Genomic DNA, 16,577 nt, shown 5'->3' with positions numbered 1-16,577 from the left:
TATGTTTCAGCTGTGGCGATTTCTCTTGTGGTACTCTGGTATTATCACAATGCCATTGTTTCTTTTTTTAAAAACGATGCCTCACTACCTGACCACTAGTGCTCCTACCCTGCCAGTCTGCACCGATATTAGAGGAGCAATAAAGTTCATGGTTAAGCTGTAAAATATACTGTGTTTGATAACCACGTGTGTGTACATGGATGAGTGTTCTTTACTGTTTCACAAATAATATTCACCTCTTCAATGATTTTTGATTGTTTCATCAAGACATATCTAAGGGTACGGTTAAGTATGACAGCTGATGTTACACAAAGGATCGTGCTCTGTTTTGTCTCAGTAAAGCATCAGGACATACCTACTTATGTGTCTGATATCCTCCACATGCACACAGCATGCTGCTGATTTTGAGTACTTTTAACTCATTCAGGGCCCAGGTTTTCTATCATGTTTTCCACTTTTCCCATATAAAAAATCTATTTATCAAGAAAGTTTCATAATGGTACTATTTCTTTTTCTGTTCTCAGGCTTCACTCTCACTGAGGTCCAGAAGAAACAGGCCATGCTGAATGCCTGCAAAAGCCATCCAGCTGGGAAACCCAAAGGTATGCACCTAAGGATTCAGACAGAAGCAAATATGTGGATTGCATGGGCTTGAGTAGTTAAACATTAGACACTCAGCACCTGTACCTGAGTCTGTGTGTTTTTATCAATCAGACTTCACATCCTTTTAATTAGTTGTTTCTTTTCTTTTCTTTTGAGAGTGTGTATAAAACCCTTCAGATCATTTTGAGTCTCAGCATTCTACCAGTCTGTGGATGTCTTCCTCTCTCCCTTGGCTTGGATATGGACAACCTCACTATTCATAATATATAAGTTCTGATATATAATGCATCTAATAGCATCTTTTATTGGAATTGTATGTCACCAGCGCCTTATATTCTTCAAGCATCTCAGAATCCCTATTAAAAACAACAGCAAAGGTTTGACTTGAACAGAAAATTCTCATCCTCCTTCAGAACAGTGGAGTTCTTTATGAAGACTCCTACACTAACACTTCCAACAAGACCAGATCTCCTCTAAAAATAAATGCCTACATTCACACTGCTTCTGCTTTACTGTTCTTTGATTCGTGTGAAGCAACTATCATAAAGTTCAATGCTTCCTGCACACCTGTTTCACATTAAAATATTACTCAGTTACTCAGAGAAAATAATATTCATATCACAATAATGAGTGAATGAAAACAAAGCCCCTCTCCACAGAGGAGCCTGCTGTGCACAAGCAGGCTTGTAACCATGGTAACAGAAGACGCCACATAACCAAGATGGCGCATTCAAAATAACAACAACAACATAAGCCCTGATTGTTCTATTTCTGACCAATACAACTACATTACAATAGAAGTGCCTCACTGTATATAGCCCCACTAACAAAAAAGATTTCTCACATTGTGGTAGACGGAGTTACCATGTAATCATTACCTGGTGCAACACCATGTTGCCTTTCTGAAGCATGAATAACGATATTTCTCTGAACCAATTCCACCACGTCAGCGTGTACTGAACACAAACTAAGGTTATAACTGCCCAGTCACTTGAAAGACACTTTTGCTAACCAGTAGCCATAAAGACAAAGCTAAACACCAGAGTTAGCATGCAAGCTAACAAGCTAGATTTAGCAACGTAGCTCAACTACTCACTATGTATGACCATATGCAGTATTGTGAGTATTACTGTAACCACCACCACCATAGCTTTGTGGTTAAAACACAGAATGAAACATATATCAAGCAGGGGTCCTTTCTTGTCAAGCAGAAAGGCAGCAAACTCTGCGTTGCTCTTGAGTCCTTACAAATCCTGCAGCTCCCTCCACCTCTGAAATGACACTCCGATATTTAGGGGGCCAAGCCCGAGGGGCCGACCAGCAGCGCTAGGAACCCTATTGTAATTGTAAAGATTTTTATTTTTATTTTTCTCCGGCTAAAAGTGCTGCTGCAGGCTAAACTGTGCAAGGGAGGGTGGTGCAATTTGGAGGGTTGGTCCAGACTCCTGCACGTACCTCAGACCCAAAAAACTACATATATCCGCCTGCAGGGGGCGCTATAACCTAGGCCTATAACTCCCACACCATATGTCGCACATTCAAAAACCTTGTATCCCCAGATTCCCAGAATGGAGCTGAATCACTTTGCAATTGGCCAGTTATCAAAAGAATTTTGCTCGGTCAAAAAATGCGCAAATTATTAACGAACACATTTCTGTGGCTAGCTATAAAAATGTAAACTGTTTGATATCTCGGTCAAACTAAATGCTATTAACACCAAATTTTAGATCCTTGGTTGCCATGAGACTGGGAAGGGATGAGAGGAATTTGGCGCATTTTGGCCACTAGGGGGCGCTAAAAATATGGGAAGTTTATATCTCTTGAACGGCTACACCGATTTTTACAAAATTTGGTCGGTATGGTGTAGGGCCAATCCGGAGGCCATATCTTGAAGGTGGTCATGACTGCTCAATGTGGGCGTGGCTTATTACAAGATAAACAACAAACATTCATTTCAGCCAAACTATTATGCTGAGAGCTTTGAAATGTAGATTGTACAGATAGAATAGGACACAGTTCTTCCATGCCAAAACTGCACATGTTCTCCACTAGGTGGCTCTATAATGGATGCCATCGCGTTTTTGCCTGTAACTTCCACATTTTAAATAACACATTCGCAAACTTTATATCCATATGTTCCCTGAATAGAGCTGGGTTTTCTGACATAGGACACGCCCACTTCTGCTGCACATTTCTTTCGCTAAAGCGCCACATATGCAAAACCTACTTTTTTGAACTCCTCCTTGGGATTTTGTCCGATCTGCGTGAAACTTAGCACGTACACTCTTCAGCTGGACCTAATCTAAAGTTATTTAAGAATTTTGCTCTGTCAAAAAATGTGCAAATTATTAATGAACAAATTTCTGCAGCTTGGTTGCCGTGAGACTGGGAAGGGATGAGCCGAATTTTGCGAATTTTGGCCACTAGGGGGAGCTGAAAACACGGAAAGTTTATATCTCTTGAACGGCTACACCGATTTTTACGAAATTTGGTCGGGATGATGTAGGGCCAATCCTGAGGCAATATCTTGAAGGTGGTCATTACTGGTCAATGTGGACGTGATTTAGTACAACAAATCCAAATCAGCACACATTCAGCCTTTTGCACTTACAGTGCACTTCCCATTACAGCGAATACCACGGCTCAGACGTTGGCCTGTGTCCTCACTTTTGCCCAGAGCTCGTCATCCTTTGGGCCAACTTCTGTGGGCTCTGCGGTGAGCGGGCTTCGAGTCGCTTCAAGTCGCGTGACACTTCTCAGACACTCCCCTTGGCTCTGATTGGTTGTATTGAGCTGGAAGCAGTGGATTCTTGCAACTCAAATTACAGCCACTGGGTGGAGCCACAGACAGTGACCATATGACAACAAAATTGAGTACTTTAGTAGACTGTGTTGTAAACATTAATTTTTCAGTTAAAATTAATCTGAATTTTCAGTGCCCAGTCATAGATAGGACAAGATTATTACCCTCTCCACCACACCTTTTTCGGTGTGCATAATATATCATAAGAAAAAGTATTGATACTTTCTGTTCATCTCATCCCCTTCAGCAGTGACCAGACCCTACTATGACTTCCTGCTGCGACAGAAACATCCCTCTCTCCCAACTGCTTTGCCCCAGCAGCAGGTCTTCATGCTGGCGGAGCCCAAGCGCAAAACCTCCACCTTCTGGCACAACATCGGCAGACTGACACCCTTCAAGAAGTAAAGAACAAAAACCAGAATGGAGAAGAAAAGCTGTGGAGAGAAGGAACCGAGGAGAACAAGGAGAAGAGCTCTTTTCTTGTGCCTGAATAGACCCTTTTGAATTCTTCCTCTCTTTTTTTTCCTACTCGTAACATTGCCCTAACTGACATACTGATATGTTGTATAGATGTGGATGATTATGATGAGGAGGAGATTTTTTGAAAGCACTTTATAGGTTGGCTAACAATCAGACTTGAGAATGGTCTCCTGGAGACACTGAGTCAAACAGGAAGAGTGGCCTCCTTCTTAACTTACTACTTCTACACCTTCAATCAAGCACCAACTGGTACTAATACTACTACTGTACTGCTGCAAGTGAGCATAGGACTCCTGACCGTGCTGCCTCTGTGAAGACATTGGCTGTCGACAAAATGGTGTCATTTATTTCAACTGTACTATTGTTTTATGATTTGACAGATGCCAAGTGTTCATAGTGCCAGATGATTTGTTTTTGTATTTGTTTGTTCTGAGTCTGCTTCTGAAAAAAAGGGAAAATGTGTGTGTGTGTGTAGGGGGGCTCTGTTGTTCTTTTCTCTGTGCAAATATATAATTTCAGGATCATTTCAGCTAGGTTTTCAAGTGTTTTTGATCTCCATCCAAGACGATTCGGGTCTGGTGCATTCGTGATATTGTGCAAAACTTGATTAAAGTCATCAAATGCAGCCTGAAGAAGATTCAAAGCAACCCACACACTCTGGCAATTCACATTCCTCGAGTCTGATCCTCGACTCCTACTTCTACCTACCTTGTCAATGAAAGTATCCACCCTGTTTTCTTTTCTTCATTTTTTGTTAAGTGCCATTGGAAGTGTGTCTTGGATGATTTACAATGACATGCATGGATGTGATGAAAAAATACTGTGAAGAATATTTTTTTATCTCTGAAGAACCCTGCTATATTTAACCAGACTGAAGAGCTGAGGTTTCATCGTGCTAGGTGGACAAACACACAACACACAACACACACACACACACACACACACACACACACCACAGATGTTCTTTTATCTACCTGTATTTCTGATATCCAGTATCCCTGCTCTGTGTATCTGGTCTCCAGTATAATCTCATTTCAGATAAATGCAGCCCAGTGAAATCGCTCTGTAAGTGCATTCAGTACTTTTTTCACCTTTCTGTTCAAATGTTTTAGCTTCTGACCATATGGAATATTAAACATTCCTAAACTGACAGATTCGGTCATTGGTTGGTGTGATTGGTTACTGATTTTGAATGATGGAGGGATTAGGGTAGGGAACATTCTTATGTTGGAAGTCCAAACAAACCGTTTGAACAAACTTAACAGGTCAAAGAAGTGGAAAGTAAAGAGGATATACTCTGCAGCTTAATTAAGAGACACTCCTTGTACTATTGTGTTTATATATTGTGGAAAGACATCTTCAGATAGGAATCTGGAAAATGTTGTAAGAAAATCTGGAGCAATGTGTGGTTATACAACAACAGAGTTTTTCCTTTTTTTGTGAGCAGGAAAGTGAAGACATCTGGTTTGTAATCTTCTCTTTGAAAAAGAGCTGACACCACTTTAAGATGTCTAAGTACAAACTACGCTCCAGGAGAACAACTAATGGTCACATTAAGGTTTTTAGTAATAGGCGAGATCAAATTAGCCATCTTAATCTAGTAAAATCATATTATGATTATTATGATTGTGATATGATCCAGGATTACTGGGATCGATTGTTCTTGCGTCATAATTTACACTTTAATGATAATGTGACATTTGTACCAAATAAACATGTCTTCTTGCATCTGCAGAACAAGATTTATAGGCCAGGGCATTTCTGCAGCACTTCAGTTCTTCATTATAATGTGTCTGTGTTTGCCCAAGTTTGATGAATTTTGGTCCGTTAACCATGCTTTCAAATTGACAATTAACCAGATAGTAGGCGTATAGCAGAGTCCTGCACGGGTCTTATTTTGCAAACCCGCGCCCGCCCGCACCCGTCGTACTTAAAACCGCATCCGACCCGTTTCCCGACAGTGGCACAAATTACATTCCGCCCCCGAGCCGACCCGCTATAAATTGATACCGACGGCCGACCCGCACCCGAAGCAAAATTAGACTGACGCAATTTTTAAAAATGAAAGTAAGCCAGCGTGGGGAATGGGAGTTCTGGGAGGGCGCAAGCACGCATGAATGAGCTCATATGAAATATACCGTATTGACCCTAATAAAGGACGACCCTGATTATAAGACGACTCCTCTTTTCAAGATTAATCTTCAGAAAAAGAATCTGATAACCAAAAATCGTCTCTCAATAACAAACTCACATACCCTCCTGTCAGTCTCTTGGAAGCGGCCGCTTAGAGGACCACGATAAGCTTTCTCTTACTGTTAGCGTTTTCAGACGGTCTTTTTGGACCCGCCATCTTCAGACGTTACACTCCGTAACTCCATATTTCTTGGCTGGCTGACAGTTGTTTGGCGCCTCCGCTGCATTGATCACCATTATCTTAAAATTAGCATCATAGCTCCGCCTCAGATGTCTGTTAACTTGCCCCATTCTTGATCTATTTTGCTCCGTAAAATCACCGCGTCTCTCCATTTTTCTTCTCCTGTCACTTCTTCTCCGCTGTGATTGACAGATAACTGCAGCCACAGTGTCAGTGACGTCTCTACAATAAGCTGGCGCCCTCTGCTGTTGCGGTCGTGTAGCGACCCAGACAACTATCAGCATGTGTCAACGGTTAGACCCCGATTATAAGACGACCCCACTTTGTCACATAATTTTCATCGAAAAAAACTTTGTCCTATATTCGGGTCAATACAGTACATGCTTATCATTTTGAAATGCAGGCATATTTTGTAGATGTGTCGCTAATGATTACTTTTTTTTTTTTTGCACCTGACGCCATGAAAATGACCACCGCAAAACCCGACCCGCGCTCTCTAGGCGTCCGACCCGATCCGCACCCGTGTCCGACACAGGACATTATTTTTCACCAGTTTCATCCAAATTGTGCGGGTCACCAACTTTACCCGCGGGTACCCGAACCCGTGCAGGACTCTGGCATATAGCACATGTATACATAACAACACAGATCACACCTATGGGGCATCTATGGGACAGACAGCAGCGATTGCATTATTGAAGGGTAAATGTACACACCCAAGTACTTTTTCAGCTGTTATGGCATTATTACAGTTTTGCATTTTGAGAGGCAGGGTGACAACGAAAAGCTGTGTATTACTTAGATAACTTTTACATTTTTGGAGGGAAAAGCTTAGTGTTCATGTTTAACTTTTCTTTTTATTATCATTCATCTGATGATAGACGTCTCATGATTTTCATTTTAGCGCAACTGGCCTGTATTATTGATTCCTGTGATTTGGCTTTTAAATTCCGATTCAGCCATTAGCCTACCTTCGTGGTAGCGCTAAGAGGTCTGCCGTGGTCCGTTCAGCATCCACCCAGCAGCAAGCTCACTTCTTCTGATGAAAGTGGCCGTCCCCAGGACCACAACGATAAATATGATCATGTTAAGAATATTACTACATTATTCAAGATTAAGCCATACACATATTATCAAAACTATTACAGAATAAAAACTAATTTACGCTTGTATGTTTGGGTCTATAGGTAAGTGCAGAGCTATTAAGATTTTTCTCTGTGGCTCTGGGTTAATGCACAGAGTAAGAGTAACGTTAGCGGTAACTCAACCCAAGTAACTTAAGCAATTAACTATTATCACAAAACACTTGTAACTCCTGTTACAGTTATTGAGACACCAGTGTAAGAATGGCTGATACAAATGAAGGTTTTCAAAGAAAGTATTTTTTATTAAACAATGACAGCCAACAAGAATGTGTGTTTGTGTGTGTGAACAAGAAAAACAAAAACCAGGGGCAGGTGGTCCATGACACCGCAACCATGAAGAACCAAAGGAAAAAAAAAACTCAGGAGAAGGACCAAATTAACAGCAAATTAGCAGCAAATTAGCAGACCATTAGCAGACCATTAGCAGCAGCCAACGCCACCATCGTCAGCCGCCGTGACCACCAGCAGCCGCCGCCGTGATCGCCACCATCGTCGGCCGCCGTGACCACCAGCAGCCGCCGCCGTGATCGCCACCATCGTCGGCCGCCGTGACCACCAGCAGCCGCAGCCGTGATCGCCATCATCGTCAGCCGCCGTGACCACCAGCAGCCGCAGCCGTGACCACCATCGTCAGCAGCCGCTTAAAACAAAGCTCAGTAGCCTATATGGAAGAGAGTAACCATGTTAAATTGAACACGGAACTATACAACAGATTAAGTGCCGCCAACAACACGTCACATATTGAAAAGTTAGTATGTCCCAAAATTCAATGAAATATTAAGTGAAATATTTATCACAAACACCCCCTTATCTCTACAATTGCTAGCAGCTACTAGTCTTATATCACACACATAACTGACTATAACTATGATTATTTGATCTGTAGATACTGTAAGAAAACAGTATCATTAAGTGCAAATATGTTTTTGAATACAGGGAAACTTATTATTTTATTCTGCTTTACAATCTGACCCAGATTCCGGATGTTGTAATTTTTCCAGGTCTCATTACTAAGGGTTTTCCCTCCAGCCATGAGCAATGGGTTCTCCCATAATTGGGCATGAGGGCAACATTAAGCCATTAACTGAACATTTCTTTTGTATGGTCTTTGCTATTTTACATGAGAAACTAATAATGGGATCTTTGATATTTGTTTTTACATCTGTACAATACCATAGAGAGGAGAGGGATGTCTCTTTTTTACACTCATGCAAAATTTTCTGTTCCAACCAGAGCAAGCTTCCAACCTCACATTGACCATGATAATAAGCTCAGAGCATGGGGTATTTGCCATTAAATACTAAGTAATACGCATGAATATCAGGTATCCCCAGACCTCCTTTTTTCCTGCAAACTTTGAGTTTGTCAAGGCTAATTCTTGGCTTTTTATTCCCCCAAAGAAACTGTGTTAGTAATTTCTTGATTTCTTTAAACCAATATTCTGGTACTTTAAGTGGAATTAGAGATAGCAAAAAAGATATTCTAGGGAAAATATTCATTTTTATGATCTCCGCTCTACCCCATAGAGACAACGGAAGTGTGCTCCATCTAGTAATATCATCCATTATCATTTTTAACAATTTGGGCCCATTCAGTTCAAATATCTTCTCCGTGGGAGAGATAATGTTAATCCCCAGATATTTTAGTCCTTCTTTCCTCCACATTATTTGTGTTGTATCAAGGTGTATTGGAAAAGTCAAGCGGTTGAGTGGAGTTGCTTCACTTTTATTCCAGTTGACTTTATAGCCCAATAGGTCACCACATTTTTTAATAGTGGTAAGTAAATGAGGCATTGATACATTGGGTTTTGAAAGGGTCAACAAAATATCATCAGCATAAATATTTATTTTAAAATCATATCCATGTATGTTTATGCCTGTTATTTGTTGGTTAGCTCTGATGGCACACACTAGTGGTTCCAACGCTAAAATAAAAATTATCGGGTAGACTGGACATCCTTGTCTAGTTGACCTAGATAGCTCAAAGGGTTGAGATACAATACCATTAGTTTTTACATGGGCAAGAGGTTTGTAATAAAGTGCACGAATCCACTGCATACACACAGGACCAAGGCCGTATTTGTGTAGACCAGGTACGGTCATTCGATCCGATCAAATGCTTTTTCAGCATCCAGCGATAGCATGATCGCTGGGTGCTGAGATAAGGCAGCTCTGTTCATGACATGAAAGAGTCTTCTTATGCTGTTTGCGGCGGATTGGCCCTTAACAAAACCTACTTGTTCAAAATGGACAAGCGAGGGAACCACACTCTCAAGACGCATTGCAAGTATTTTTGCAAAGAACTTGTAGTCATTGTTAAGTAAGCTAAGTGGTCTATAGTTGCTCATTTGCGTATGATCTTTTCCAGGTTTTGGTATTGATGTAATGACAGCTGTGCGCATAGTTATTGGCATGGAATCAGCTTTGATTATATCATTGAATAGTATAATAAGGAATGGAATCAGTGTATCCTGAAAACATTTATAGAATTCAATGCTGAATCCATCTGCTCCAGGACTCTTACCATTACAGAGGCTTTTTAATGCCCGTTTTATTTCTCCCCCAGTAATTTTCTCATCAAGATATTTTTTGTCTGTTTCTTTTAATAAGGGCAAAGGCATGTCACTGAAGAAATTTTGGGCGTCTTCTAGATTAAAAAGACACTCAGTTTCATACAATTTCATATAGTAAGTTTTAAAGCAATTATTAATTTGTTTGGGTTCTTGCACATTCTGTCCATCACAGTCATGTATATTCAATATAAAATGTTTAGCCTCCATTTGCTTTAATCTCATTGCCAACATTTTACCAGCCTTATCACCTGACTCAAAGTATTTTCTTTTTAGTTTAAACAATGCAAATATAGTTTCTTCATGTATCATTTCTTGTAGCTGTGCTCTGCAGATTAGTACCGCGTCCTTTAATTCATCATTGTTTGGTTCCCTCATATGTCTCTTTTCAAGCTTGTTCGGCTCTTCTTTCAGTGTGATTTTCTTTTTCTTTTTTTCCTTATTCTTAGCAGATGAATAACTTATTATCCATCCCCTACATGTGGTCTTAAATGCTTCCCATACTGTCTGGATTGATGATACTGAATTGATATTTAAGATGAAAAACTCCTCAGTTTTTTCTCTTATCTAGGAAGTGAATTTTACATCTGTAAGGAGTTATTTAAACTCCATTGTTTTGTTTTATTTACTTCCAAGAAAGGGTAAAAACTGACAGAGATAGGTGCGTGGTCTGATATCACTATGTTATGAACAACATTATTGATCATCTGGCAAGTTAACAGTATGTAGTCAATCCTCGAAGATGAGTTATGGACCTTTGAGTAGAGAGTATATTCACGTGCCTCTCCATTACAGCACCTCCAAATATCTGTTGTACCTGTATTTGTCTGAAATTCCCCAAGAGCTGCTGCAAGCTTATCATCTGTTGGTAAGGGTTGCTTAGACTGATCTATATTAGGTTGAGCTACTAAATTAAAATCTCCACCAATTATTAATTGGATATTTAAGTAACTAGAAAGTAATATATTCAATTTGCTCAAAAATAGAGCTTGTCCAGTGTTAGAATTATAAATATTGACAACACCATTTTTTGATTATGCAAGAGTCCCATAACTATTATGTATCTTCCTTCTTTGTCAGGAATTACTTCCAGTGCTTTAAATACAGTAGTACTTGAGACTAATATGCTGACACCTCTTGAGGAATTACTACCATAAGCTGAGAAGACTGGGCCTACTCATCTCTGTTTTAGTTTTAGAGATTCTTTTTCAGACAGATGGGTCTCTTGAAGCATTGCTACGTTACATGTCAAAGATTTCAAATGTGAAAGTATCTTATATCGTTTGACTATATTTGTGATCCCATTAACATTCCATGATATAATTCTGATGACTGGCAAACTCATCCTTCACCTAAACAGTTATAAGTTATCCTCCTTAAACTCATACTATTAATCAGTTTACCCTGTTCTCCTGACGCATTAGTACACACACACACACACACACACACACACACACACACACACACACACACACACACAACAAACAACAATGCCAATAGGCAGAAAACCCAACAAAAAGAACAAAAGAAGGGGCTCCCATCCCTCCTCTATCCATGATCCAATGAGGGCAGGCGCAAAGTCATTCAGAAAGCGTTCCACAACCAGGTTTCATGTTGCCGCACTATTCAAATCATATTTCATAAGAAAAACCATAGAAATAATGAGGAAAAAATAACAATAATAATGATAAAAATAAAATAGCCATTTATCTTTTAGTGCGTTATTCTCATATCTCAGCCACTGTCTTATCCAAATATAGACGGGAGGCGCGTTGTCAAGTCCTTTGAGGCTTGTTCCGGAGTAATGTAGATATGTTTCTGGCCATCCAAAGTGACCACGAGTCTTGCTGGAAATAGCAGACCATACCGGAGACCTGCTCCTCGTGATGTTTGCATATTCACTGCGTTTTTGCTGGATCTCAGGTGGTAGATCTTGAAACACATGAATAGGCTTATTTGCCCATTCCAGCCTTTTCTTTTTTTCGGCCAGCTGTTTTCCCTTTTCAGCTGCAGCTCTCAGAATAAGCTGTCGATCGCTCCATCTCAGCAGGCGCACAATATATGGTCTCGGTGGGTCTGATGGGTCCGGGTGGGGACGAGGAGACCTGTGGTGCCTATCCACCTCCGGTGCTGGTTCCGTCTCACTCCGGTCCAGAATGTAGCACAATTGCTGCCAGCTCCTCATCAGGGTTACCGCTCTCCAACAATCCCTCCCGCAGGTCCACAATGATCAAGTTGTTTCTTCTGCTATGTGACTCTAAATAAGTCACTTTAGTTTTCAAGTTTCTTATCTTTTTCATGCATTCTTGTATGGCTGTCTGGTGGGTAGCTTGTTTATCCTTCAGAATCCCGATCTGTTTTTCAGCGTTCCCCACTCTGTTGACAATAGCACGTATGTCTTTTTTAATCTCCTTTATTGAGTTGTTCAGTTCATTGAACCTTTGTTGGAAGGTATCTTTAGACAGTTGACAATTCAAAAGAGGTCCATATTCCAGCAACTTACCTCTGGAACTATTCAATGCGCAACAATGTAAGTGAATGAGGTCTAGCGCCCAATTGACAGTGTTTGGAACTAATCCGAGCTCCATAACCTGGAAGCAGGCGGTAAAAAGTGCCACCATTTTTTACAACGGAGGTCTATAGGAGTGTCGCCACTCTGTTTACTCTAGCACTCTGCTTCAACCGAGTCTCATGCTGAATTGATACCTGTGCAGAGACGTCACGTAGGAGATTAGGATGGAGAGTAAATTCATGAGGCCTGGGGAAGATGCCCTCCTAATTGATAACGGATTAACAAATAAATGGTGCTGGGCTTGGATAGAAGAAATGGGAAAAGACGGTAAGCCTTTTGGTAGCTTGTGCAAGAAGTTAAGAGCAGCAGGCGCTTGCTCCTGTACGTTGTGCTCGAGAAAGCTAATCTATGCAACTAGCGGTAAAAAAGTGCTACCACGTCACGAATCAGAGCCCGCTCATAGAGCAGCTGTTTGCACTCTCCAACACACAACACGATCACCGGGAGCAACGACCACAGCTGATGTACCGGCATCAATGGCTGACCGTGTGCGAAAATACGACTTGAAAATACGCGTGTGCACGTTTATCGTAGAACAACATTGCTCTGACAAAACTGTCAATAGAGTAAAAACTCAACACAGGAAAGTTATATAGCAATGCCTCAGTACTTATGCTGGAATTGAAAGATGTCCATGTCTTCCAGTATGATCTAAAAATACTGATAATTTTAGATATTTTTAATAATAAATGTTTAATAATGTTGGTTTGCCCTCTTACAGACATACTGTATGGACAATGGACTTAATGTGCAAAAAACAATAATGGTTCAAACTATGGATGCTAGTTGCGTTCATTTTGCTTGCGATGGCTCAACACTTATTTATTAGGGGAAAAAACAATGCAAAATGACGTGAAGTACAAGAAGCACTTCATTGTTATCAGGCACTGCACTGTTTCAATGACCTCTGGCACCCGTAGATTTTAATGGAACCGAGATAGTTGATAGAGATAGATAGACGGTCTTGTTCAGTTGTCTAACCTTGCCTAGTGGCCTTTTTCAGTATTGCAGAGAAAAAATCCCCTGCTTCTCAAAAAGCATTTTCCCCAAAAAAGTCTGTCGATGACTTTTAGCCCGTCTTTCTTTTCCTCAAAGTGCTTTACATGAGTTAAGTCACAGAAGGTCATGTGATAATGTACTTGGACTCTTAGTACCAAACCAGCTCTTTGAATCCCTCACACTTTGCCACAGTGACTGGAAGTATATTTCCTCCAACAAACTTTCTCCCCCCATCTAGCAGCACTGCAATCTTTAGCTCTGAGCCTTCCTCAGACATGGCAGAGGGATGTCTGTTCTCTGTGTGGTACAGCACAGTGTTAGTACAACTCCTAAACTGAGGAGTAACATTGCACATTTGAACTTATATTTGATTTTGTAGCCTTTTTGGAGGAAATGTACCAACACTGAGCTTATTTTAGCATGCTTCAGTTTTGACCTCAGACTGCTGTAGTGAAGCAGTTAGCTGACTGCTTGACTGGTCACAAATTTTCTTAGCAGTTAACTGATTAACAGTTAACTGTCCACATCCCTAGTATTTTATTATTAAAAAACATATGTGAGTATTAAAAAGTAATAATCAAATTTGAAAAAAAAAAAAATGCTTCTCTTTTGTGCTGCCAGTCACAACTGTGATTTACTGTAAATAAAAAATCTGAACAAGGCATCCTTTAATAAATGCCTGCCTGACTCAGAGACACATATCACATCTTATCTGCTGTCTCTCTGGAGAATACAAGGCAAACGAGCTGTTTGTTGTGACAAAGATGTCTCTCTGCTCATGTTGTGGAGCAGACTGGAGATCTTCAAACACACCTGAGAAGTAGGCCAGTTGGATCTGGCTTGACAACTCTTTGAGATGAGCTGGATGTGATCTTCATTTCCAGATGCGCATGGAGGTAAGAAGTGTAACATTCACATTCAGTTATCAGCTATTGATGATGAGCCAGTCATGGACCATGCACAGAGCACACAGTACTCAACATTTCTTTTATGTCTCACAAGTAAGCCATTATAATACCTATTTATAATGGTTTTTTTGTTATGTTTTTCACTACATTTGTGAAGTTGAAAAATACACTTGTGCAGAAAACATCTGGTAAATAGAGACCAACATGAAAGCTTCCATAATGGCATTCAGTCTTATGCAGACTTCTGAGCCTATGATAAGGATGTTTGCATTAACAAAGGTGTAATGGATGTGGGGCAGGGATAGAAGAAGGTGAAGACTGTTTTCTAGCATTCATTTTCTCCTGCAGAAAACAATATGACTCACTAATTGCTGTCTGGTCTTGGTTTTTTTATACATCTGTTCCCTCAGCAATGCAAATAGCACTGTCTGATCTAATTCTTTTTCCCCTTAAAATACATTTAAAAAACCTGTATATTTAGCTTTATATTATTTATATTTTCATTGCACTACCAAAATGGACTGGAAATTATTCATCTACAGTGAATCGTAACAACAAATGTCCTCAAAGCTGTGAGAAACAATATACAAAAGGAAAACACTCGGAAACATTAAAATAATTGTGAATAAAAATTATTTGAGTGAAAATTCACAAATACTCAACAGAATGATTTAATAAAACTAGTGCAGTGCCCGTGAGAAAAATGTGTTCCTATAGAAAAGTGGGAGGTTAAGCAGCTTTTTCATGGATGGCCAAATGAGGCTGTGTTTGAAGGTGGGACGTCAGGGATATTTAGGTTTGTTGTGAAATCCGATATTCCAGGGTATAATTGGCCGTTTTTGACTATTCTTGATTTTGCCATTATATTTCACCTTAAAAACTATTTACTTGGTGTCATTATTTTTTTAGCACAACCTCACATGTGTGACTGTGCAGGTATAAATCCGCTTGTGACAAAATTATTTTGACTGTTTCTTCCTGCACCAGACATAAAGCAAACGTAACGACAATGTTCGCGAAAAAGCGTGTTGGACATTATTTACCCTAAATCCGGTTTTGGATGTGCCAGTGCGTCCGCTCCGTCGACTCGGGCGGCTAGCGCTAGCTACGCACGAACATCCACAGATTCCGATCCCACTTTGTTGTCCGCGCGTCTCCGGATCTCCTCAGACCTGAACAGACTTGGACTTGTTTAATCTCATTAATCCACAACAGTCAGTTTAGATGCACAGAACGGAACGGAACCGCCGGCAAAATCCCGGTCCAGCTCGCGCCGCTGCAGGTATAAATCTGCTTGTTTTTTAAGGTATGTCGTGGGCTTGAGCTCTGCAGTGATTGGCTCTGGTGCGCATGTGGCCACGGTGTGCAGTGATTGGCTCTGGTGCGCACGTGACTGTGGTGGCTCCGGTGGACAATGCTCATGGAATTTGTAAAGCATTTATGAAATAATTTATTCACGCTACCATTGCAGTCCAAGCAAATGCTTAGTTGCACACCATTGAACCACGCAGCAGCCATGTTGAAAGTCTCAGGTCAGTCTGATCCTGATCCGCAGAGATATTTGAGGAACACACACACACACACACACACACTCACACACACAGACAGAGATTTCTTGCTTTTATAGAGAGATAACTTCTAACTTGTAATTCACAAGTCTGATTCAGTCTCTGATGATAAACCAGCAATTATTTGACTGACTTATATAGTGTTTAGGAAAGATGGTTCAAATTAGGGCTCAAAATCTACATAGACGCATCTGCCAGCTATTACAGGGATTTACATCCATATTGGATCATTCTTCACCACACAAATTATGTCCAGTGCCAAAGCAGCAAGTTATGAGGAGTTAACCTTTATGAAGTGAGGTGAACTGAGGAGTGTAGAGGTCCAGACGGTGCAGGAGGTATTTGTAGCATCATTTTCATGTATGAGGCTGGAATTTGAGGTTTATCAGTCCTGCAGTAAAATGCATCATACTTGCAATATTACAGGTGGCCAAAATTGGACAAAATGTTGTCACTGTACATAGTGAAAAATGCTGGCATTGAATGTAATCTAACAAAGCAAGTACTAAAGTGTGCGAATCAGTACTCAGAGAAGATGGATGGAAAAAGTCTTTAT

The 16,577-nt window shown here is 40.5% G+C and overlaps 1 protein-coding gene across 11 annotated transcripts in view; it reads left to right on the top strand.

Annotated features, from left to right (window-relative positions):
* arhgef4 (Rho guanine nucleotide exchange factor (GEF) 4) overlaps nucleotides 1–5,038 on the top strand; it is a 149,583-nt gene extending 144,545 nt beyond the window's left edge. For 10 of the 11 annotated variants that reach the window (XM_030397619.1, XM_030397618.1, XM_030397621.1 and 7 more), the window contains 2 exons: nucleotides 525–602; nucleotides 3,654–5,038. In XM_030397619.1, coding sequence (XP_030253479.1) covers nucleotides 525–602; nucleotides 3,654–3,811 — 236 coding nt within the window. In that variant the 3' untranslated portion in view covers nucleotides 3,812–5,038. The remainder of the gene's footprint in view (nucleotides 1–524; nucleotides 603–3,653) is intronic. The other variant, XM_030397615.1, reaches the window with a different exon arrangement.
* The last annotated feature ends 11,539 nt before the right edge of the window (nucleotides 5,039–16,577 follow it).

The sequence above is a fragment of the Sparus aurata genome, chromosome 19, assembly GCF_900880675.1.
Source record: "Sparus aurata chromosome 19, fSpaAur1.1, whole genome shotgun sequence".
NCBI classification, from domain to species: Eukaryota; Metazoa; Chordata; class Actinopteri; order Spariformes; family Sparidae; genus Sparus; species Sparus aurata.
The sequence above is the reverse complement of the archived record's forward strand: the minus strand, read 5'-3'. Positions and strand labels throughout refer to the sequence as shown.